General features: G+C 40.5%; 1 protein-coding gene across 1 annotated transcript in view; it reads right to left on the bottom strand.

The window, feature by feature from the left end:
- Nucleotides 1-6,614: 6,614 nt before the first annotated feature.
- KCNK5 (potassium two pore domain channel subfamily K member 5) overlaps nucleotides 6,615-23,254 on the bottom strand; it is a 42,901-nt gene continuing 26,261 nt past the window's right edge. The window contains exons 2-5 of the mRNA XM_044442720.1: nucleotides 18,509-18,620; nucleotides 15,405-15,571; nucleotides 13,797-13,965; nucleotides 6,615-12,243 (exon numbers count right to left, since the gene is read on the bottom strand). Coding sequence (XP_044298655.1) covers nucleotides 11,423-12,243; nucleotides 13,797-13,965; nucleotides 15,405-15,571; nucleotides 18,509-18,620 — 1,269 coding nt within the window. The 3' untranslated portion in view covers nucleotides 6,615-11,422. The remainder of the gene's footprint in view (nucleotides 12,244-13,796; nucleotides 13,966-15,404; nucleotides 15,572-18,508; nucleotides 18,621-23,254) is intronic.

Raw genomic sequence — 23,254 nt, 5'->3', positions numbered from 1 at the left:
ATGATGATTCATGGCAATCCACCACTACTAATCTTATTAAAGTATATCATGAGGAGATAAAGCTCCCTTGATTTAGCCTTCCAGAGGAATGCACGTGACCACTCACCCTATTGCCTTGCTCATCTTTGGTTGTGGGAGTCCATGACTGAGTAGGGTAATTTATCCCTCCTATGATCCACCCTCCATTGCAAAGGACAGTATGATGAAAGTGGCTGATGTTGTCAAGCTCACAATCCACAGATGTTCAAGCTTATTCCAAGAATGACTCAGTGGTGGCAAGAAGCAATTGTTGTAAATTATTTTTCAAGTGTTAGATTATTAACCTCAAAAAATATCCATCTATTTGACCATAGTCCAGCACAGACTTCGGCTGCATCCCTGCAACATAAACCTGGGAGTGGGTTCCACAGAAAACAGTGGGACTTTTTTCTGAGTAGACAGGTTATATATTTTTGAGGCCCCTCTGAGCAGGGAGTTGATTCATAAATATTTAAATAAATCCATGGGGTGGCTAGGATTGTCCTGTGAGGCACAGTGAGCTAAATGAAATCAAGGGACTTATGTGGATCTCAAAATTATCAACTTTGCCAGCTACCCAGACAAAAATGATATGTTTTTAATTTTCAACACATTTTGAATAGAAACAGTCTGTCTTGAGGTGGTGTCTCTCCAGAGAGAATGAATTGCTTGGCGGTCTTCCTGAGCAGTTATACTGCCTTCAGTCAGAAAGACTCCTGAAATATGAGACAGAAGACAACTCTTGAATGGGTCAAAGGCTCTAACTGCCTTATTTCCTTATGCGAAAATTCCCTTTAAAAAGCCATCTATTCAAAACACATCAGGAATTAAATATGCATATTCTGCCTAAACAGCTGCTTCTCTTGCCTTTTTTTTAATTTTTAAACTATGATTAAATTAATTGCTCTTCCAGTGTAGGACCTGCTACGGGGTTTAATAAGTTTTGCCAGATAGCTTACTTTCCTGAATTGTATTTGCATGTATATGTATTTTTTCACGAAAATATCGGATAGTGCTTTTTTAACTTACGTTAAAATTTGAGTCTTTAGATATTGAAAGCATGCTGTCCATTATCCCCAGCACTTACAGCTGCTTACTTATCAGTTAATTCAGATGTAATTTTAATCAGGGCATATATTTGCTAGAAGAACTGATATACTTACAAAACTGGCATTTTATCAGGGTACATTTCTGCTAGCACAACTGATAGAAATGAACGTGGTATTTGACTGCCTGGTTGCTGTTTACTCATTTATCTTACAGTGTTAGCTCTTTCGGGACACAGTGCCTATCAGTTCCTCAATTTGGTAAACACCTTTTAGAAATAAGCAAACAATAGCCACACCTCCCAAGCATTCAATCAAAAATTTCCAAATTATATCATACAATAGCTGTGGCAGCTTTTGTAGTCTGTGACTGTGTCTGTTTAATAGACTGCATAGGTACTGTATTTCTTGCTCTATAAGACGCACTTCCCTCCCCACCCAAAAGTAAGGGGAAATGTCTGTGCGTCTTATAGAGCGAATGTGTGTGTGCCCAACGCCTGGGACGCTGCCGGCCCGCCTGCACCATGTGGCACCACCTGGCCGGCACGCACTCGGCGCGCCCTGCTCTGCCCCCCCCCCTTCGGCGCAGGTGAGAGCTGTGCCGCTCAGGTGCGGAGGAGGAGGAGCCATGGGCTTTAACCTGCCAGCCGCATGGAGAGACGGACTGCTCACCCCCACCGCCCGGGAAGACCTGCCGCGGAGGAGGAGGAGCCGCGGGCTTTAACCCGCCGGCCGCACGGAGACAAACTGTTCACCCCCACCGCTTGGGAAGACCTGCCGCCGCCACACCACCAGCACGCTGCTGGCCCGGCTGCACACACCTGGCTGGCACACGCTCGGCGCACCCTGCTCCGCCCCCCCCCCCCGCCTCCGGTGCAGGTGAGAGCTGTTAATCACATGTCAGTGTGTGTTTTCAAATGGCAACCCGTCTTTTAATGAAGCCCATGGGGAAGTGATGGGGAATGTGCCTGTGATTATCAGGAAGCTTTCCATGGATCCCTCCTCTAAAAACTAGGTGCGTCTTATGGTCAGGTGCGTCTTATAGAGCGAAAAACACAGTAAGTATTTTTTTTTCCTGCTTAAGATGCAAATTTTGCAGGCAAGAAGGTATTGGTGTAGGTCAGAACCCAGGTCCCGTTACCCTTACCCAGTGCAACAGGTTTTGCACAACTACAACATCATTTTGAAAGGGGGCTGATGATAAAGATGTGTATAGTATGTGTGTGTGTGCGTGCGCGTGTGCAGAGTGAGCATAAACCAATATAAAACTGTAAAACCCAATATAAGTTTGATATGTTTACAGTCGCTAATTAATGTGTTGATTAGATTTCCAAGCAGAACAGAGAATATTAGAATGAGTTTAATCACTGAAGAGCTCTCAGGGTTTTGGTATCACATAGACCCACAATTCAAATAATCAAGACTTAGAATCTCTACTGTGGCACAAAGCCTTGTTATTAAATGAAATAGATTATTTAGCAAAACAGATTATTAACTGAAATTTGAAGCAGATTGTAATTTAGTAACTTGAAAGAAAGGAAAACTGCCCTTCAGTTATTACCTGGAGGGCTGGCATGCTGCAAAGCAAAGTGTTGCCTTCCAGCACCCTTCTGTATTTGGGTTCAAAGGAGAAGTTTAACATTTTGCAGGTCAGCCTCACCTCCCTCTTGCATTTGGGTTCTGCCCACCTTTTCAGGGCACAGTGCCTATCAGTTCCTTGGTTTGGAAAACACCTTTCCGAAAGTACCAAATAATAGTCACAGTCTCACCAGTCTGCTTTTTGGCAAATGAATGTTCTGTGGCCAGCCATGCTAACCAGGACAGCCATTTTATGAGGGTGACCATGACACTCTCTCAAAATGCCAAACAATCCACCCAGACAGGTTGTGGATGCCTGGTTTAACTAATAAACCCGTCCCATTTTTCTTGTTGTCTTTTGCATCTCAGAGCTTGGAAGTCGATGGGAGGTTTGCTCCGGGGCTTAGTCTGTTTGACCTGCTGGGTACCAGCCATGGGTCCTGAGGCTGTTGGTCCAAGGGGATGGCCAAAGCTGGCAGTACAGGCCAGGCTACTGGTCCCAATCTGGAGACTGTGCTCTAAGCAGCTTTCCATGATGTTACACATCGGAAGCTGAGAAGGAGTCAGAGGTGGCTTATTGCAGTTGGAGGCTTAGGGTGGCATGCCCATTCAGTGCAGCTGTGAATGCCACCTTGCTAGCTTGATCCCACAGCAAGGCGCGGACTGTGGCTCTTTTTCTTTGGACCTGCTTGGACAAGGCCTGGCAGCAGGCGCAGGTGTCGGGCACTTCTCCAGGCAGAGGAGACAGAGGGCCTGCCAGTTATCTTGCTGTAGAAGATCCACTTCTACAGAGGATAATACATCTCTGAGTGGCAGAAAAGAGAGAAAAACTCAGAGAAGACAGGAAAGAAAGACAAAGAGGAAAAGAAAGAAGATAAAGGAGAAACTCTGTTCCATATTTCAGCAAGAACAGGAAGGTTTGTTTGCTTGTTTGTCTTAGTTTCCAGCCATGAAATAAGAGACCATTCCAAAGGCAGCTAGTGGCCGTAGTGGACAAAACGTAAGTGAAAGGCAAGCTTCAGCCACACCCAGAATGTGTGCAGAGCAGCTGGGCAGGGCTCCTGCCTTAACCTCTGCTTAGTTCTAGAATGTCCCAAATGAGTGTTCTGTGTTGGTGCAGAATCCACATGTGTGAGTTTCAGAGACCACAAAGAAGCACATCTATTATAGAAGGATGCTGTCAAAATGGCCTCCCATACCATGGCTGCAACTCCATGGCTGTAAAATATAGAGTTGGATCCAGAAACTCCAGCGAATCCATGGGAATAACTGGTTGGAGCATTTTGCTGTTAACCGAAAGGATAGTAGTTTAAGCCTGCCCAAGGGAACAGTTTATTTGAGAAGGCATGACTTAATCATGGAGCACATGCTTTGCATCCCGAAGATTCATTCCCTGCATCTCTAGGCAGGGCTGGAAATACTCCTATCTGAAACCTTGGATAGATGCTACTAGTCAAAGTTGATGGACCAGTACAGTATAGTGGTTGGATTGTTGGACTGGGACTTGAGACAACTGGGTTCTAGTGCTCACTCAGTCCCACTCTGATCCCTACTGCAGCCTCTCTGTAGGCGCCCCCACCACTTTCCCCAGCATTCCTGAGGAACACTCCAGGGCAGATTGTTGAGGAAATAAGATTGAAGGTGGAGGGACGGAAATAGGCAGAGAAAAAACTCCACTGAATCAAAAGCATCCCACAGATGAAAGACTTTCCATCGATGAGAGGCCTTGGCTGAATCCAGCATATTAAATATCTTTTCATTTGTGTGGCATGCTTTCATTATGGATCCAAAGGGCTAGAGGGCCATTGGGTCCAAACCCCCTGCTCAGTGCAGGATTCTTAAGTTAAACCATCCCTCTTGGATGCATCAAGATCTCATCTTGAGTGTCTCTAGTGTGGAAAAGCCCAAAACCTCTCTAAATCATTGGTTCTATTTCATACTGCTCCAACAGGAAATTTTTCCTGTATCTAGCTTCAAGTACTTATAGAGTGCTAGCATATCTCCATCTTATCAAAGCTAAACATGCCCAGTTCTTTCAATCTCTTCTCATAAAGCTTTTTTCCCCAGTCCTTGGATCACCCTTGTGGCTCTCCTCTGAACCCTTTCCACCTTGTCAGCATCTGTTTAAACTGCGGTGCCCAGAACTGGATACAATACTCCAGGTTGGGCCTAACCAGTGCTGAGTAAAGGAGAACTAATATTTCATGGGATCTGGAAGTGATACTTCTATTAATGTAGTATAAAATAGTCTTTGCCTTTTTTGAAGCCACATCACATTGTTGACTCATGTTCAGCTTGTGATCACAATTCCAAGACACTTTGTGTTGAGCCAAGTATTCCCACCTTGTAATGACGCATTTGGTTTCTTTTTCCTAGATGTGGAACTTGGCATTTCTCCCAACTGAATTTCATTGTTGTTTTCAGCCCAGCGCTCCACTTTATCAAGATCACCTTGAATCTTCTGTTTTCCAGGGTATAAGCTGTCCCACCCAGTTTTCTGTCATTTGCAAGTTTGATAATGTTGCCTGCAAATGCAAAGTAGTCTGATTATAGGGAGCCAAGATCTCTAAAGAAATCCCAAGACAGAAAATGAGGAATTGTATTACCACCTACACAGGACTTTAAGGAGCAGGACCATATGCTATCATCTATCAGTTATTCCTACCTTTATCATCACTGGTTGACTCTGGATTCCAGTATTTTGAGAAAAACATCTCCTATCCACTTTCTCCACAATATGCATATGCATCCCTATCATGTCCCCCACTTACCTTTTCCCAATGTAAATAGCCCTACGATCTTGTAACCTCTCCTTATAAAGGAGTTGCTGCAGCTCCCTGACCATTCTGGTTGGTCTTTTCGTCATGTTTTCTAGCTCTCCATGCTTTCCAGCAATATCCTTTTTGCTGTACTGTCACTGTAATTTTACAATGTATTGTAGTAGTATGGCCACACCATAAATTTATATAAAAGCATTATGCCACTGGTCTACATTTAAATTCTTTTACAAATGATTCTGACCAGCTTATCTTTAGTCACAGTGCACATCAAGTTGATGTGTTCTAACATTTAACCACAACCGCAAGTTCCCTTTCAGGCTTAGTCAAATCCGCCCCCCCCCCCACCGTCCTGGTCATCAAACTGTGCAATTTAATGCCCATTCCTATTGTTCGGACAGATCCTTCTGGGGCTTTTGGCTATGTCTTAACTACTCTCGGGGGCTACTGCAAAGTTGGTACCTTATTGTTCACTCCTATGCTACATCACATGTAGAGTACATGAACATGTTAAAAAGCACTCAGCCCTATGCAGACCCCTGGAGGATCGCTGTTTATTTAAATTTATATACTACACACAATAGTCCACCACAGACTACTGTGAGAACTCAATTATTCCTACTCTCTGCTTCCCATATACAGTGACAAGAAGAGTCTCAGCTTGTACCCAAGGTTCTTTGAATGCAACCTTCTATTAAAGTTCTATCAAACCTTCTAGGTTCTAGCCAACATTCAGGGAAATACAGGCCTGGAAATTAATTTAAAACTGGGATGATGTTTTTGGACACTGAACATCGTTTTGCATTTCTTTGTAGTGGCTGGCCCATGCTCTTTATCTTTTTGCCCACTGAATACTGAGAGGGCAGCTAACAAAGTAACCCAAAGAGTCCAAAGAAAAATTCTATGGTTATTCCAAATATGGAGCTCTACCCTGTTCTCCATCATCCATACACAAAACTGTCTACCATTTATAATGGACAAAATGAGATTTCATCAAAATGTGCTGTGGCTTATAAGAGAAGAATGTTTAAAAATGCATTTATCTGAAAAATTCTTTAAGCACCAAAAGATAGCTTCACTTTTACCAAGGATCTGAGCAAGTGTTAATTAAATGCAGCACCCAAAATCAAATCCAATTTTTCACTTAATCCTTTCATTCAAGAACAAGGAATGCTTTTTTTAAAAATTTCACTTTTTATTGAAAAAATGTTAAAATAAATTACATTTTACAAAGTCTAATATTTACATTCAGTGATTCCAGTGACACAAATCAGCAAACAAAAGAACAGACAGAAACAAGAACTGTATCTGCTCATGTGATGGGGAGCCAGAGATGAGATTGTCCAGACTGTGCACCCTTCAAGGAATAGCTGCAGGAGACCCTTATTTTAAAGGCTCAGTGCAGCAGAGAAGGCATGAGAACTAGTGCTGAGTCAAGCTGCGAGGCCACTGTTCAAGAGGCCTTTTATATATTGCTTTCTGCTTCCAATGTTAGTCAAGATAGTAGTGAATTTCCAATTGGCTAAAGGGATGAAATGAGTCACATTCAGGGTAGTAAGACATCAATACATATGGTTTCAACTTACATTTTGGAACACCCATTGCCAGCAATGGAGCCAATGAATGAGGGTGTTTTACAAAATGTTACTCTGCCTGGTTTGTTTAATGGCCTACTTTAAAAGGAAAGCTGGAATGATATACTGCTTTATATAAAGCGGTTGCAAACAGGATTGGCTGAAGATCAGCTTTGTACTGAATGTACACAAAAATCATGCCACAAGACGGTAAGTGGTGGCGAGGCTTCTCCCGCATTTTTGAGAGCAAATCTTGTCACCACTCTGCCATGAGGTTATACTGAACACACCAGGAATGCCCCACAGCGCCTGACCTTGGTTAATTCTGATCATGTGAAAATCCTATACACTACTGAGTAAATGGAAGAGAGCAACACATCTTCTGGGGTGCAATTTGTGGAACTATACACAAGATGAATCTTTGCAGCTAGATTATGTTGTGCTAGACTGCTCCGATTCAATTGTCAGCAGTGGTTATTGGGCAGGGAAACAAGAAAAGCAGCAATGCCAAGGGTACTTGGTCCACAGCTAAGAAAGAAAATCCTCCCCTTTTTTCCTGAAACACCTGCAAAGTATTGGTGCTCTGGAACTTCTGAAGGTTAGCAGCCATCTAAAAAAAAACAAACAAAACCAGCCCCTTCTACAGGCTAATTTAAGTGTCTATAAACATGAACACAAAACAGAAATGGCTACTCTGTTCAATTTTACTCATTTTTTTGAGCAGAAAAAAGTGGTGGTCTCCAAGCCTTGCACTTTAAATTTGTTTCACATTATGCAAACTCTTCCCAAAATGTTTCTGGGAAGTTAAGATAGTCAAAGGCACTTCTATAGTTGCTGAGTCTCACGAGCAATCAAAGATTCTTTCAGTATTTGCTCCTTCAGTACAAAGTCAGAGCAAAAATAAAATAAAATGGTTTAAAATTTTAATTTGACTGAAAACATATGGAAGACACTGTTTCTGATCAGGAGTGCACTAAGGCAGACTAGTTCTCAGATAGGTCCAAGGTGGCACTGCCATTTATGAATGCTAAGAAAAATTCACTTTAGGATAAGTGACCAGCTTGTGCAACTCATGTAGTGTATATATACTTCTTACACTGGTTATTCTAGGATTAAAAAAGAGTGAAAGCTAAATTTCACTCACTACAAGGCACATGGTGGAACTGTTCAGAGTCTGTTGATGGCTAACTGCCTGAAGTCTCCACAGGTTGTAAGGAGACTTTCTTCCAAATACTGCTTAAAGCATAGAAACCTAATGACTTTGTGCTAACATTAACATTTCTCTGCATTTGAAGGAAAGAAAATCTGACCTTGTTTCCTGGGGAACTAATTAAGTTCCTAGACTTGCAGTGTATTTAATAGCGAGGCTTAATAGATAAGACAGCTAAGTTTCAAGCTTGCATTATTTTGTCTCCTTGCCTGTGCAGTCCAGCACATTGACCATGAAATTCAAGTCACACAAAGCAGTAGCAACATTCTAAGGCATTCATTCATAATCTCTGTTGTTCCTATGCTGTACTTACTGCACTGAAGGTGGACGTAGAACACCTGTGCCCCTTGCCCTCAGCCTCTGAACTCAGAAGCTTACAAGCATCCAGTACATGGCATGATTTGTGATGGCAGTTTCTGCCACTGTCCTTCACACCATGTACTTTATCTAGACGGCCATGTTTGGCTGTCTAGATAAAGCAGTAGGGAGGGGAGAGGAAGGAGGATGGTCTGCTGACAATCTGGTGTGGCTGTGATGGCCACAGCCTCCTTCCTTCTCCACCCCTCTTGGCAGACACCTTTCCCTCTGTGTATTTCTGGTCTTGCAAAGGCAGTAACCATGCTTCTTTCCTCACTGGCTGTGAGAGGGGCAGGAACTTGGAATTTGGTGTCCCAGCTCCAAGGGTAAAGGATGCTGGTACTGGGACTCCAAAAATCCCCTTCCCCTTCCCCACAGTGATGCCAGGAGGCCATAGGTTTGCCTTTTAGCAAAAAGAGAAACCTTTCTGCCATTAATTCATGGAAGACACACCAGAACACGATGTCCACTTCATGAAGTTATCCTTCACTAAAATAATGTGCGCTTTTGCTACAAAAATAGGACATAGATCAATATTCACAGTGTATTATCTGCCATGGAATAAGAGCAATGCTTAGTTAGTCATAGTTGCCACTGATATAGCAGCAAGACAATATTTTTGAGGTTTGAGGTTTTGACTCATGATGCCACTGTTGGATATCAAGGTTGCCTTTATACAGAGGTATGAACAAATCAGTCATGCCTGCCAAGGAACAGCCTACATCATCATCATCATCATTTAAAAAGTAGCCCATAAGCCTCCATGAGCAACAACAGTAGCCTCTGGGACTAGAGTTCAAGCATAGCTAAAATCATTAAAACAAGCACAGGTTAACACTAGCAATTCCATTGGGAAAATGTCCCATCTGGAAAAGTGTAAGAAAATACAACTGTTTTCATATCCTTCTTAATGGTCTTTTTTCTTGTTGCAAACTTTTATGCACACATACAGTACAAACTTCCAAACATAAATGAACAGAGACACTTTTGCAGCAAATGCCTTCAAGCTGTCCTTCCAAGAGAATTTCTAACAGGAGTGTATTGTTGATGTTTAAGGAAAGAACTCTAGGCCTCCATGCCTTGCCATTTAAAAGCCAAGCAGTAGTCAGTATGAACACTTTTCAATGGTCATTCAAGGCTAGTATTGCAAAATTTCACCTGGCCTTTTTTGCTGTTAGAGTCACCCCCTCCCCCCACTTCCAGGCTTTCACCACCTTTAATTTCTTCCAGTTCAAATTGAAACCGTGTGACGCACAACTTAAGTTTACAGTTTATACTGGAGTGACTTAGAACCAGATTTTAAAACAGTTTTACCAGTGAAAGCTTATGCTGCTACAACACTTTTAGAGTCAGTTGTTCAACGTTACTGTATTGGTCCAAAAACTTACAATGTGCGGGAAATTCTCTGCCTTTTATAAAGAACAGCAACCATTCAATTATCTCTTTGCCAATGCAAAACAAGTATTGGCTGAAGACCCTCACTGTGACAGCACAGTTCTGCTGCTTCTGTAAGGCTTCTCATGCTCTTTTCCACATGTATACATAAGAGCCCAGTAAAAACAACCCAACATTTTCACCTTAGGAAAACCAGTTGAAATACCTGTAGCAGAAATGTATGAAAGTATGTGTACCCATAGCAAATATTTTAAAGTACCAACTGGAATGGAGATTGTTTTTAGAACTAGAGCCACTGAGTACACCAAGGATAAAGCAGCTCTTAAATCCTTCAAATCTACATATATTAAAGTATCCAATGTTAGCCCTACATTGTTACAGCCACTGAATTGAATAGGCTTCGGTATATCAAGACTAATTTGGGATTCTTTCATTGCAATGGGTCTACTCTACATAGGAATAACACTGGATACTACCCTAAAATATTCTGGCTGTGTTTTGCTATTTAAAAACATGCTGCCATTCCAAAGAGCAGCGTCACTAAACTTCTTTTGGAGACATTAGCACATGAAATTTATTCAAGTAGTTCCCCTAGAGTCTAGGGAAGGACATGTTGGGTGCAAAACACAAGTTTCTCATTGTGCTTTTCTTCATGTATAAATCTGTCCACACAAATTCTTGCATTGTGCTGTGTTGAATGCTAGCCACGTGTCCTTTGCATGATCACCAGGTGAGTTTAACCACAGGTAGCTCTTTATAGAACAGAAGGTACACTGCCTTCATAAAATGGGTTCTGTGTTTTAAAGGTTAGCATTTTTGTTCATGACTAAAACAGAAGTGGTACAACCTGAGCAGAAACTATTAACATTTCTGACTCAGTACTCCAATGTATCTCAACTCTAGCTTTCAGGTTCCTCATCTCTTCCTGTTCAACACATTGGTTAAAAGGAGAATGGTAGAGAGTGAGCGTCATTGTAAGACTGTGATAAAACCACCAGCATTTTCCACTCTGCACAGAACACCAGCATTTTTCACTCTGCGCCTTAAGTTTTTCAGAGATGAAGGGTTAGTGCAGTATAAATTCTGCAATCAACAAAAACTAGTATGATTGCAATCTTAGAATTTTACTCTTTGTGAACAGGAAAAATGGGGATGGAGGACAAATGCTGTTAAGTCTGATGAAACTCTAGTCTTTTCTTCCTGTCTTTCAAAATCTATCAACTCCCAAAAGGACCTCTCATGTTTTTATAACTATTGTTTCACAGTGGGTAACCACAACTGAGTAAAAGCACTTCTAAAGATAACCTCCAGACGCTGAATGTTTTCAGTTTGCTAGTGGAAAGGCAGCAGCGGCAATGGAAAATGCCAGGTGGGATGTACCTTCCTCCTCACTTATGCTTATGTATTCAATAATAATTTGTTCAAAATCTGCATTGAATTATCTCCCGAAGGTAGTGGCAACCTTCTTCACGTTGCACCACTTGCAGTATTCACTGTATTGTACTCATTCATTAGCTGCTCATAAGGCACAGATATCTCTAATTCATTACTGGTAAATGTTGATTCATCAGAGGATGGAAACTTCACCAGTTCTTGAGGACTTTCAGGTTCCTCTACAAGATTGTCATCCATAGAGGACTTTGAAGTTTCTTCATCATCAGAAATATCCTCTTCTTCGTCCTCATCCTCATTTACAAATGTTATGTTGGCATTTTCAAATATCAGTGGCCGATAATCCCTGGAGTCCCAGGCTTCCCCTTCTTCTTCACTAATCCTGTCAAGCTGATTTACAAACACATTGCCCTCAAGTGGGCTGTCCCCACCATGTTTGTCAGATAGATGCTTCATAACATGATAGTTTTGGAGTCCCAGAGAAACCTCATCATAATCAAACAATTTGCTCCTTGTGTACATCACTTTGAGCTCTTTGCTCGAATGTTGCAAGGTTGGCTTGGTTTGCTCTGAATTTAGGATTTTGTCATTGCTTGTTTTCAGAGCCTTCTTTCCAATCTGCTTGATGAGATCATTGTAGGTCTCCTCCTTTTTGGAAAGGAAGCTGAAAATGTTCACATCTTTTGGGTTAGACATTTGAAGAGCTTTTTTGGTAGGAGGATGATTTTCAAAGGATTCCTTCCTTTTTTTCCTTCGTTTCTTGATTGCTTTGTGAACCTCTACAAACATGCTGACTTTCCAGTTGACAAAGAGGGAAAGCCACGCTAGACCCAAGTAGATCCACAGCTCTACAAAATATCTATATAGGGAATGGTAATCTTTATTTGGATTCACACCTAAAAGGAAGACACACACAGAGTATTATAGGACTGTAATCATATCTGCATCCACATATGAAAAACACAGCTACTTACTATTGTAAAATCTCAAGAGCTTGAGATCTCAAAGCACCACTATCATATTTTTATATAAAGGCAAAAACATGGACACAAAAATATTGCAGTCCATTAAAAAGCAATTTCTGAAACTTCTGTAGAGTTTCATTTGCAGCACTGAGCTGGTTTGCACATCACATTGATATTCCCAGGTTGTTTAATCCAGAAATTACCAAGGATGTGCAAAGCAATGTGTGTATTGCCTTTGTGCATTTATTGTTTCTGCTTTAAGTTAATATTCAGCAATATCTGATGTGTTTGTGTAGGCTATTGTTCGGATAGCTGGGTTTGTTGGAATAGCTGGACTTTGTCTCGTTGGGATAGCTTGACTTCTGGATTGCTTCCCAGTTTTGGGGTTTGCACATCATGAAGCAACCCAAGAATGGGGCCTGCATAGACTCTACTCAATTATGCAGAGATATTTTTTCATAAGCCAGTATTCAGTGGAAACAACCACTAACATAATATACATTGTGCTCTTGTAAACTATTCTAGTGCAACACAATAGTGTTCAGGGGTTCTTGACCTGCAAGGTGGCTTTTGTTTGCATTTGGACTGAGTTCTCTTTTGTCAATCAAGACAAAACCTAGGAATCTCCTGAGTCCACAGGCAGACTTGCAGATCACAATCAGCAAGAAAGTTTCACAATTTGACAAAGAAACAGGATTAAAGTCATTGAATTTTATCTTCACAATTGATATTTCTTTTACTCTTTGCAATATTTTCTAATTCCTTAATTTATAGTTGAATTTAATGCACTTAATTAAAAGTTTATTTTTTAAATTCAATTTATTTACCAACAGTACTGTATATGGTTCAATTTGTGGTTCAAAAAGTAGAAATTTGACTTCTTCATTTTCAAATCTGGTATTACTTTTGTAGGGGGTGCGAACATTAAACATTTTCTAGGGGTGTGAGGCATAGAAAAGATTGGAAACCACTGTGTTAGATGGTGTGCTGATATTCCAGGAAAATTGGAACACTGAGTAAAAATTCGGTATTGTGTCAGAGTAGTTTACATGAGCACAGGATATTTTATGTTGGCAGTTGTGCCCTACTGGATACTGCCCATAGTGTGAACTGATACACAAATAATAAAGGTACTAGCTCTTTAAGAAAAGTCGAATACTTGAGTTACACAATATATTTTAAGGCCAAGAAATGCCCCACTGAGGTATCTCTTATGGTAGAGTTTCTGCTCACTCAACTTGCTCTAAGATGGAGCCAAAGAACCTCAACTCTTACTAGCTCCATGGCCATTCCCCACAAGGGACCTTCTCATCTGTCCTTGGCCCTTCTTTCACTGCCTCAGTTCCGCTGTAGCAAAGAGACCATTTTATTAGGAAGATCAAATAACAGCCTCTATTAATGTGATGACAGTTAAGTGGGGAATTCCTGAAAACTTGCAAAATGTTTATGTTACAAGCTGCTAGGATGACAGACTTATTACTGACCAGCAACGTAGTCTCCAAATCCTATGGTGGTGATGGTGATAAATGAGAAGTAGAGGCCTTCAATATAATCCCAGCCTTCAGTCACCATAAAAACAAAGGGAGGAAGGACTAGGTGGACCAGGACCCCCCAGATGATGAAAATGGCTGTGCATGTGATCTGTGCCTTTCTCTGCAACAAATTAGGGTGATAGGAAGAGAGAGAAACAGATGGGATCAATCTTACAGTTGTCTTTTAGTGTATTTCCCATACCCACCCCCAGCACACACAGTTCTTTACCTTATAAGAATGTAACAATGGCAGCCTAACTGAAGAAAAGAAATGGGTAAAATGTAGGTTCAAAAAGCTTGCTTGTTTTCTGTTTATTTTTGAATAATTTGTATGCAGCATGAAAAAGGGCTAGTTTTTTCCAGTTTCTGTGCTGCTTCATGCTTGGCCACAGGTCATGAAATAATATGACAGTGTCATATGTGGTGAAGCAAAGCCCCCACCAAATTTAACAGTAAATGAGAGGAAATCCTTTGGGAATTTCCATCCTCTCATTATTTTCTAATTTCCAGGCTCTTTCACCTAAGTGTCTTCCCATACAATAACACAACAAATTTACCATGCTAGATCTTTACCACAGAAAAATATAGCATGAATTGGCATATTACAGTAGCGCAGTATACAAGTTTGGTGAACTATGCAATGAAGGCTGAATGACAAGGAAGTTTTGTATAACCGTAAGGGTATCATCTTCTGTCTTTAGCCAGGGAAGAGTCAACCAGCACCAAGTAACAAGAAGCAAGCAAACAAACAAAAGCTGATTCAGCAGAAAAGCAGGTTATTACACAAGTGCACCAGGGCATAATATACTTCTCTAAGTAGCTAAGCATGAGCTCATCAAAACAGGGAATTTAAGAGAGAAGCAGAAACATGAAATGCTTTGAGACATGGTAGTGATACAAAGACAAGGAAATCACATAATTAACAGATTTTGGCACTATTCCAGGTTTTTGCATTCCAGAAAGTGTGCCACTAATTCAGATCTTCCACTATACAGTACTTAATGCTGCAGAAAGCACTGTAACAGTTCTGGTCCTGCAATCTGTTTTAAATAGCCAAAATAATCCAATATTATTTGTGAAGAATCCTGTCTTTGACATAAATGATACACATCTGAACAATTGACTCTACTTCCAATATATTGATTGCAATGAATTTAGATGGTAGAGAACAGAAAGAAGAGGAGGTACAACATGTTGGAAACTCACTGATTTCATTATCTCTTTTGCTGATTTGCTGGTATGTTAGCTCCAGGTAATTTTCATACATGTATTCTTTAGCCCTTTTAATCCAGCTCATTCATAGGAACGTGCACCAGAAATCAAGCTATTGGGCTATCTTGTTTTTAGTTCTATCCAACATTAATTTATATAGTATGTAGTTCAACTGTGGGTTAGTTATTGTTATCACAGAACAATATGAATAGGTGAAAGATATTCAATTTCATTTGAGGTACTGAGGAAGTTGCTTCAAAATATATGGAAATATTTTCTAGATTATCTTAGGTTGGAGTTAAAGGTATCCTATGTTGACAACAAGTTTAGCAGAAATTCATTTCATACCAGGCTTACTCCTCTCTTTGTTAGGAACTGGCCCAGTCTCTTGGCACGTCCACCAAAAAACTTTCCCAAAGCACTGATCCATGTTAAGCAGAGAGGAACACCAAAGAGTCCATAAAATATGCAGAAAAGCCGCCCAGCTGAAGTCTTCGGAGCAACATTTCCATACCCTGAAAGAGAACATTTTGCTAAAGGTTACCTACATCAATTTCAAGAGAGAACCACTTAGAAAGAGTTATAAACTTCTACTCTATTATCAGATGTAGTAAGATACTTTACTGTTTGTTCTTGCATTATACTTTTGGATCTGATGCTCTGAGGTTTGGACTTGTCTCTATTGTATAACTCAGTATCATTTACTATTTATGACTCAATACTACAACTTGAATACACAGTGCCAGGAAAAAATAGATATTAATAACAAGAAGTACCAGAGGGATGGCTAGAGCTAAGGAGTTTATTGCAATAGGCAATCACAGAAGTTGATCAACCCCATATTAATCTCTGCTTCTGAATTTAAAAGAAGTATCTCTCCCTTAAAGGTGTCAAGATCCATTTGATAATCAGTGGGAAAATGCTTAGTGAAACATCAGAAGCCAGTCAGTAGGGCTTGCAGGATGCTGTCTAGGACATGCTTGCCAATTTTCCTCTCCCCCTTGATGGAGCTGCAACATTGGCAGAACAACCATCTCACTGGCTGCTGCTTTGTACAAACTTCACCTTATGTTCTACTGAGACTATCCTATTTTGAGATAGAGACAGGGTAGATGCTCCATTACCACTTCTCAGGGCTTTTTTTTGTCATAGAACGCACCCGAACGGCGTTCTGGCACCTTTTGACGGATTTTTCCACGTGATTGTGAATCGCCCTGTTGGGCGTAGCAGGTCAGCAGCAAAAAGCATTAAAATAGTGCCTGCGGGCTGTGTGTGTGTCTGCGCTGCTTGTGAGGGTGCTGCTCGGCTCGGGATCGGTCGTGTGGTCGCGTGCTGCTTACTGCCGCGGCGACCATTATGTTTATGTGTGTGTAGAGTGACTGGCTATGTGCAAAAGGTAAATAAGTTCTTTATTTCAAAAAAGTTGGTGAATTGAAAATCTTTTTTAGTGTAAAAATGTGACCCCAAGAGGAGAGTTCTGGCACCCCCCCCTTTTTTTTTTTACAAAAAAAGCACTGCCACTTCTACTGCAAACCAATGTCTCCTCAAACATAGTCTGAATCTCAGCCACTTACAATTGAAGGAGACAAATGAAGCTGGCTCTCTTGCACTCTCAGTCCTTAGGAAAGGATGATGCTTAAGACAGTATAAGCAAGGTACTAGGGAGAACATAGTGTTTTTAATAATACTACCAAAAGGAACATGGTGCTTTATTTGGTTTAGCAGCAAGATGTCTACCTTTCTTTTCTCGCCTCCTCTGGCCAATCTGTTTTCTAACACTGTGTGTGTTCTCTCTCAAAACAAACAAGCAAACAGTGACTCTGATGTTTTCATGCATCCCACTTGGATTTTTTGGCAGCATGAGAATGTCTGCAAAAAACCCCCCTGCAATACAGAAAGTGTCTCCAAAAATTTTTGAGGGCTACCTTCATATTAAGTGCATATGCACAGGCATGTTTATCTAGGGAAAGAGAGGGGAGGAATGAGGTGGAAAAGAACAAACATATATTATAAATAAAACATTTACTAAAATCCCTTTCAGTAAGTAAATAAAAAAACCTTAGTGACAGGAGTGGAGCATGGGAAACCTGGCCCCACCCTGGTGTTTTTGTTGCTTTTCCCTCTGAGCTCAAATCAGAGTAGCCAGCATTTTCACTGCTCCATGTGTCACGCGGCAGGGAAATAACTTTTGTTTGCTATGGTACTTTTAAATGCACCATACTGACAACACTCCTGAAAATTGCCCACCTCTCCAAAACAAAGAAAGGTTAAACTTTCTAGGAGAAGCTTATGGCTTGCCCTCTTTCCCCACACTGGTCTTACAGAAGTTTCATGATGAGATGCCTTACTGAAAGATAATCCTGGTGTAGTAACCCCCACCCCCCACCCTCACCCAGGCCATGCTGTGGCATCTCCAGAGCTGGAAAAAAACTCCTGCCTGAAATCTTGGAGAGCCATTTCCAGTCAGTGTTGAAAATACTGAGCAAGCTGTTGGTGTCAAAAGGAGGGTTGTACTGATATATTTGCTTTCGATTAACATTAAATATAGAAAGGGAGGCTAATGGACTTGCTTGACATTTCCTTGTGTGAACCAAATATGCTTGTGTGGGATTTTAACAGCATCTTCTGTTTCACATATACTTAGCCCCTTATTGCCCTTTTAGTAAAAGATAAGCAATTTAAGAGTATGTTGACATTGCTGGGTGGCATTATTGAGATTTATTAAGATTAATGGGGTCATCCTTTATGAAAAGAGCAGCACTCCCAACTCCACCCAAAACAGAGATACAACAACAGCCCAACTGACTGCATTTTCAAACTTAACTTTTATCTCATGACTTTAATGAGCTGCTTTAGGATTTTTAACATTCTCCATTAGCCACAGCAATGTTTCTCGCTGCTGATAGTAGGCTTGTCTAACATAACATAGCATTCCTAGAATTATTTCATTAAAGTGAAATTCCACGTAAAGAAACTATCTCATGTACCATCACTAAGCTGATGCAACAGGTCTCACAGCCATAACATCCTAGAGTAATACATATATTTCCCTGTATGTATTGGCTCTATTTTTATTCAATTTGGCATCTTGTTGTTACTTTTATGAATCAAAATATGTAAGTTCCTACCTTCATGGCAATCATTTTGGAAAAGAACAACACTGTTAAAAAATGGATGAATGTATTTTCTTTAATAGCTACATTTATTTAGTTGAGATTATACTGACCTATTTTCATGTGTTGTCCTCTTTTGTTAATCTGTATCACAATAACTGGAGGCTATGATAATGACGGAAGGCAACTTTTTGACTTTTGTATGGGGGGTGGCGGAGTTAAAATCCATTTAATTAGTATTAGAACAGAATCTGGCTCACTGGATCACAATGCATTTCAAGACAATCCTCTGAACAGTGTGGCATGTTCCTGAAGCTTCTGAGCAAACTGCATACTCACCAATGGTTGTAATCACAGTAGCAGCAAAGATGACAGCATTGGGCCAGTTCCAATAGTTGAAAGTGTCATTGGCATTGATTGAGACCCCTTGCCCAGCGGCATCAGATACCACCTGTAGCAAAATGGCAAGAGGGTACTTTTAATATGCAAACAAAAAGTATGATCACTATACTTAATTTCATTGAAAAAAGTCAAGAAAATGTGTTTTATTCAATCCTCACATGTTCCGTTTTTCATGCTAAACATGGCAGCAGTAATGTAAGTTTCAATTGGCAAGAATCTATATTAGGATCCCGGAATTTTTCAAAACTCTGACAGTTGTGGATTTTGGAGCCAATGGGGTAGAAGAGAGACTCTTCAGAGCCATCCTTCATAGTAGACAGCTTGACCATGAAAGCACTTGGACAATCCATAGCACAGTTTCCAAAAGTAGTAAGTAATAAAACAAATTTCAGAATAGTTTGTGTTATTGCATAAACGCCCCCCCCCAATACACACACACACAATTCTGGGTCCTAGAAGGGCTGGAGCATAAGCATGACAAATAGTCTTTTGGCAAGGTTGTCGAAATGAAAACATTACAGACACAGTGGAGTGCTTGTGTACTTGCTGTGCTTGGGCAAGACTGCATGAAACTGGACTTTTCAGTTTATTTTTCTTTGCTTCATTTCTTAAATGAATTTCATGCTATCAGAGCTAACTGCATAACCTGAAAGGGCTCTAGATTTTGAGAGTGAGGGGACTGGGTACAAAGACACACTGCATAAATGGCACTGCTGCACTAATCTGAATTACAAATATTTGTTCAGAGTATTTTGTAGCACTCAAACCCATTTCTGTGACTGTGCTATGACATTTCAGCATTTCAACATTTCTCCAAGTGTATCAGTCTTACAAAATGCAGCTTCTACTTCTTGTAGGCATGGCTTAGTCTGCACATCATGCTAAGCCCTTGTTTATTTAAGTCCATGGTTTGTTGCTGTACCAGGGTTATCTGATCGGTAAATAAACAACCTGAATTGCCACTTCAGGCTTTGAGTTACTTGTTTCCCATCTCTGCTTGCTCCCTCCTTGTATACAAAATGCTTTTTAGCACTGCACTGCTGGTACACAGAGTTATTACTTCTGTTCATCTGCCACCTCTGTAATGTGGTAAAATGAATCAGGAACAGCACAGAGTTCACAACCCAACAACAAACCATGGATACTTTTTCTCAGTTGTTCACAGTTAATAAATCAAGTTCTGTTAGCATGGCCATGTTCATGATATCCCAGAGTTCAACTCATGGATTAATATTATATATGAATCATAGGACAGACTACACTTTTATGGGTTCATAGTAGGTCGTATATATTGATCAAAACAGAGAGATACATGAATTACAACCAAGGCACCAGTGTGCAATGTTGCCATCCTACATAGAAAAACAAAACCATTAAATGCTTTAGATGCAGAGATGATAGAAGGCTGGTATTTAAAGAATGGATTCTTATGAAACATTAAGTTGAGGGTGGTACAGCCAACCATATCACTTACACAATCATATGAAATTTGCTGCCTCATAGCATAGCATGTACGGTAGACACTCATACTTCCACAACTGTGGTAAGCAACGCCTTTGCACATCTTGGAATTCCAAATAAAGAGCCATCAATCTCAATATAGGGATGTAAGGGGCAAAAGTAACACATTTATCTAACTATACTTCAGAAATGGGGACAGGCTTCAGTTTTACAAATTTTACATAAATGAAAAATATGGCCATATTTTTCACCCAGAAGTTCCTGACAACTAAAACCAAATTTTATCCTGCAGATAAGGATGAAGCACATTGAGGACAAAAGCTGTCTTTATAGCAGAACATGGGAGCTCTAGGAAGAGATTAAAATGAAGTTAAGATCAGGTCCAAAATACTCAGCCTAGAAGTGATGATTTCAGTTATCACCTAAAGCAGAGTCAGGGACCATATGATCTCTGGTGGTTGTTGCGTTCCAAATCCCATCCACCCAAGCTAACAAGGTCAATGGTCAAAGGACAGGAGCTGCAATCCATCAACATTTGGAAAACTGCGTAATGTCTGAACGAGATCTTAGGTCATTTTTCACCATGTGGGTTTTGGCACTCGCATAGTCTGAGTCAGGCAGAAGTGGGCAGAAGGTAGATCTCCAGACAATTTGAACTCCATCGTCTAACATTCCCGACCCACTGGCCATGCTGACAATCTGGAGATCTGCTTTCTGTCAATTCTGTACCTAAGTTACCAGAACCACACACAAACCAACTTGGCACAAAAGACTTGCTTTCCCCCCCATTATACTCTGGTGCAGTTGCAAGATTAGAAGCTTTCACTTCCATTTGTGTTAATGGAGGAGAGAACTTCCAATTTTAAACATAAATGCAGTTTAGCATTACATTTGAACTCAAAACTGTGTTAAATATTAACTATCGGCTGTTGAAACAAGTCTATTTCATAACCCATGTATGAAGCTGGCTTATTCCAAGCAAATAAAAACAGAGTATTGCTGAAGCAACAGAATGTAGGTAGCCAAGAATGGAAAGGTTAGGTCCCAATCCCCTCCTCAAGGCCACGCTGGAAAGGTGCAACAAAGTGAAACATTGCAAGCCTGAGGCTCATTGTGCCTCATTCCTGTCACTATAAACCATGATTCACTGTAGTATTCACAAGCCTGTTTGCTATGCTAGGTCTCCTGGAAGTGATGGTCAATTACACATTTCAAACTTCAATACAATGGCTACAGCTCAGCAAGTCAGTGAAACTAGATCTGCACATGGTTAAACCCATGCTGAAGTTTCCATTCTATGGCAGTCTGCTCCTGGGTAAACAGATTTTTCAATAGCTGCTGTTAAGCAGAAACAAATTGCACTGAAATTAACTGGATTTGCATGAAGGCTAACAGTATCAGCATTAATAAGGTCCTAGTGGGTTGTATCTAATGTTAGTGTAACTTAAATCCAATACATTTTTAATAGGTCTACTTTACATAGGACTAACATTGGAGACAAACTTCCACTAAATCAGTTTGCTCCAATTTCTTCTATCTGAATCTGAATCTTACAGTCTTCAAGTACTTATGTTTCAGGGTAGAGATAGAAAGCATAAATCAGCAGATGGAGAGGAAGAGTGTATCATAGCAGTTCATATCCTGAGAAAGCTACAGGGCCAACACATCTCATTGCTGTGTCAACATTTCACAAGTTTACACTCATAGTTGTTCCTCTGCCAAAACTGCACCTCCCTCTTGTCCCCATTGGCATGCTTTTACCTAGGATGAGCTGTGCCCTTGCCTGACACAACTTTCATTCTTTTCCTCATGTCTTTTGGCTACAATAAATCTCAGCATGGAACTGTAGCAACAGGGTTCATTTCAAAATACACAATCCAACCATTAAAGTTTGGGACACTTCTGGATGCTAAAGTAGCATGAAAAAACCTAGACACTGTTAAAGGGAATCTAAGTATAATTAAGATGTCTAGCAGTTTTTCCAGTCTAAAGTTATTTTAATTGTTTTATGGCCTGGAACCCCCACAATTCATGTGATTACAACAAAAAAAAGTTTGAAGTTGTAACATATTTACTTGGTATTTAAAATTTCTTCTGGTTAAAAGTTTTGTTTTTATTAGAGTATTTTCTTGTAGATTTAAAAAACTCAGCTAGACCTTGCATATTTGTAAGACTTTTCTTCCACTGGTTAGAAAGTTGCTTTTATTTGTTGAAACCCATAATTTTGAGCTTATACCTTGCTAATTGTTGCATGATCAGAAGACAACTGAAGAGTCCAGCCCGTAGGTTTGTGAAATGATTCTGTACTGTAGAAGCAAGGAGGAAAATCACAGTGCTTGCCAGCATTTAGTTGGGAAGGTGCATCCAATACTGTTCAGCCCCATGCTTGCTCCATCATGGAGTTTACCAGGCGCTGGCTTTGTCCCTGTGTTTTTTTAACATAACTCTATATAAAATGCTCAGTGGGGTCAATCCAACTGCACTGCCATCAGTATGCTGATGACACTCATCATTATGTCTCTTCTTCATCTCCTGCAGGTGAAGCTATGAATATGCTAAACTGGTGCCTGGCTGGAACAATGGACTGGATGAGGGCTAAAAAACTGAAACCTGATCCAGACAGGTCTGATATGCTGTTAGTAGGTGGTTCCTCTTACTGGATGGAGGCTCCAGATGGAGCAGGTTCATAGCCTGGGGAGTATCACTTTGAAGCTCAGGAAGCTTCAGTGGGCCAAAAGTTCTGATCTTATAGGAGTGATTCTGTTGGTTGCCTATATGCTTCCAAACCCAATTCAAGCTGCTGTCTTGGGTCTACAATACCTACAGGAGCATCTCTTCCAAGCCAAATCTACCCAGACACAGTTCTCAGTATTTGAGGACTTTTTCTGAGAACCACCTTTGAGGAAGGTTTGGTTAATGGCAACAAGGAAGAGGACTTCTCAGTGGTGTCCCCTCAGTTGTGGAAAAAGCTCTGTAATGAAGCCAACTTTGTTATGACTACATCCTATGCTGAGGCATTTAATGGTTCTAGTGGATTTGGGAGAGTCATGTCACCAGCCATCTAATTTATTGCAAGTATTCAACTCCTTAAATGGTTTTTAAATTTATTTTAAAATTTGTGCCAATTTTTATCCTGTCTTTATTGTAGCATTGTTATGCTTTTTATGAATTATTGTTGACAGCTAGAGAGTTTTGGCTCTTAGGCAACATATACATTAAATT

The sequence above is a fragment of the Varanus komodoensis genome, unplaced genomic scaffold (genome assembly GCF_004798865.1).
Source record: "Varanus komodoensis strain SLA01 unplaced genomic scaffold, ASM479886v1 scaffold1, whole genome shotgun sequence".
NCBI classification, from domain to species: Eukaryota; Metazoa; Chordata; class Lepidosauria; order Squamata; family Varanidae; genus Varanus; species Varanus komodoensis.
Note: the sequence above shows the minus strand (reverse complement) of the source record. Positions and strands in the feature narration are given on the sequence as shown.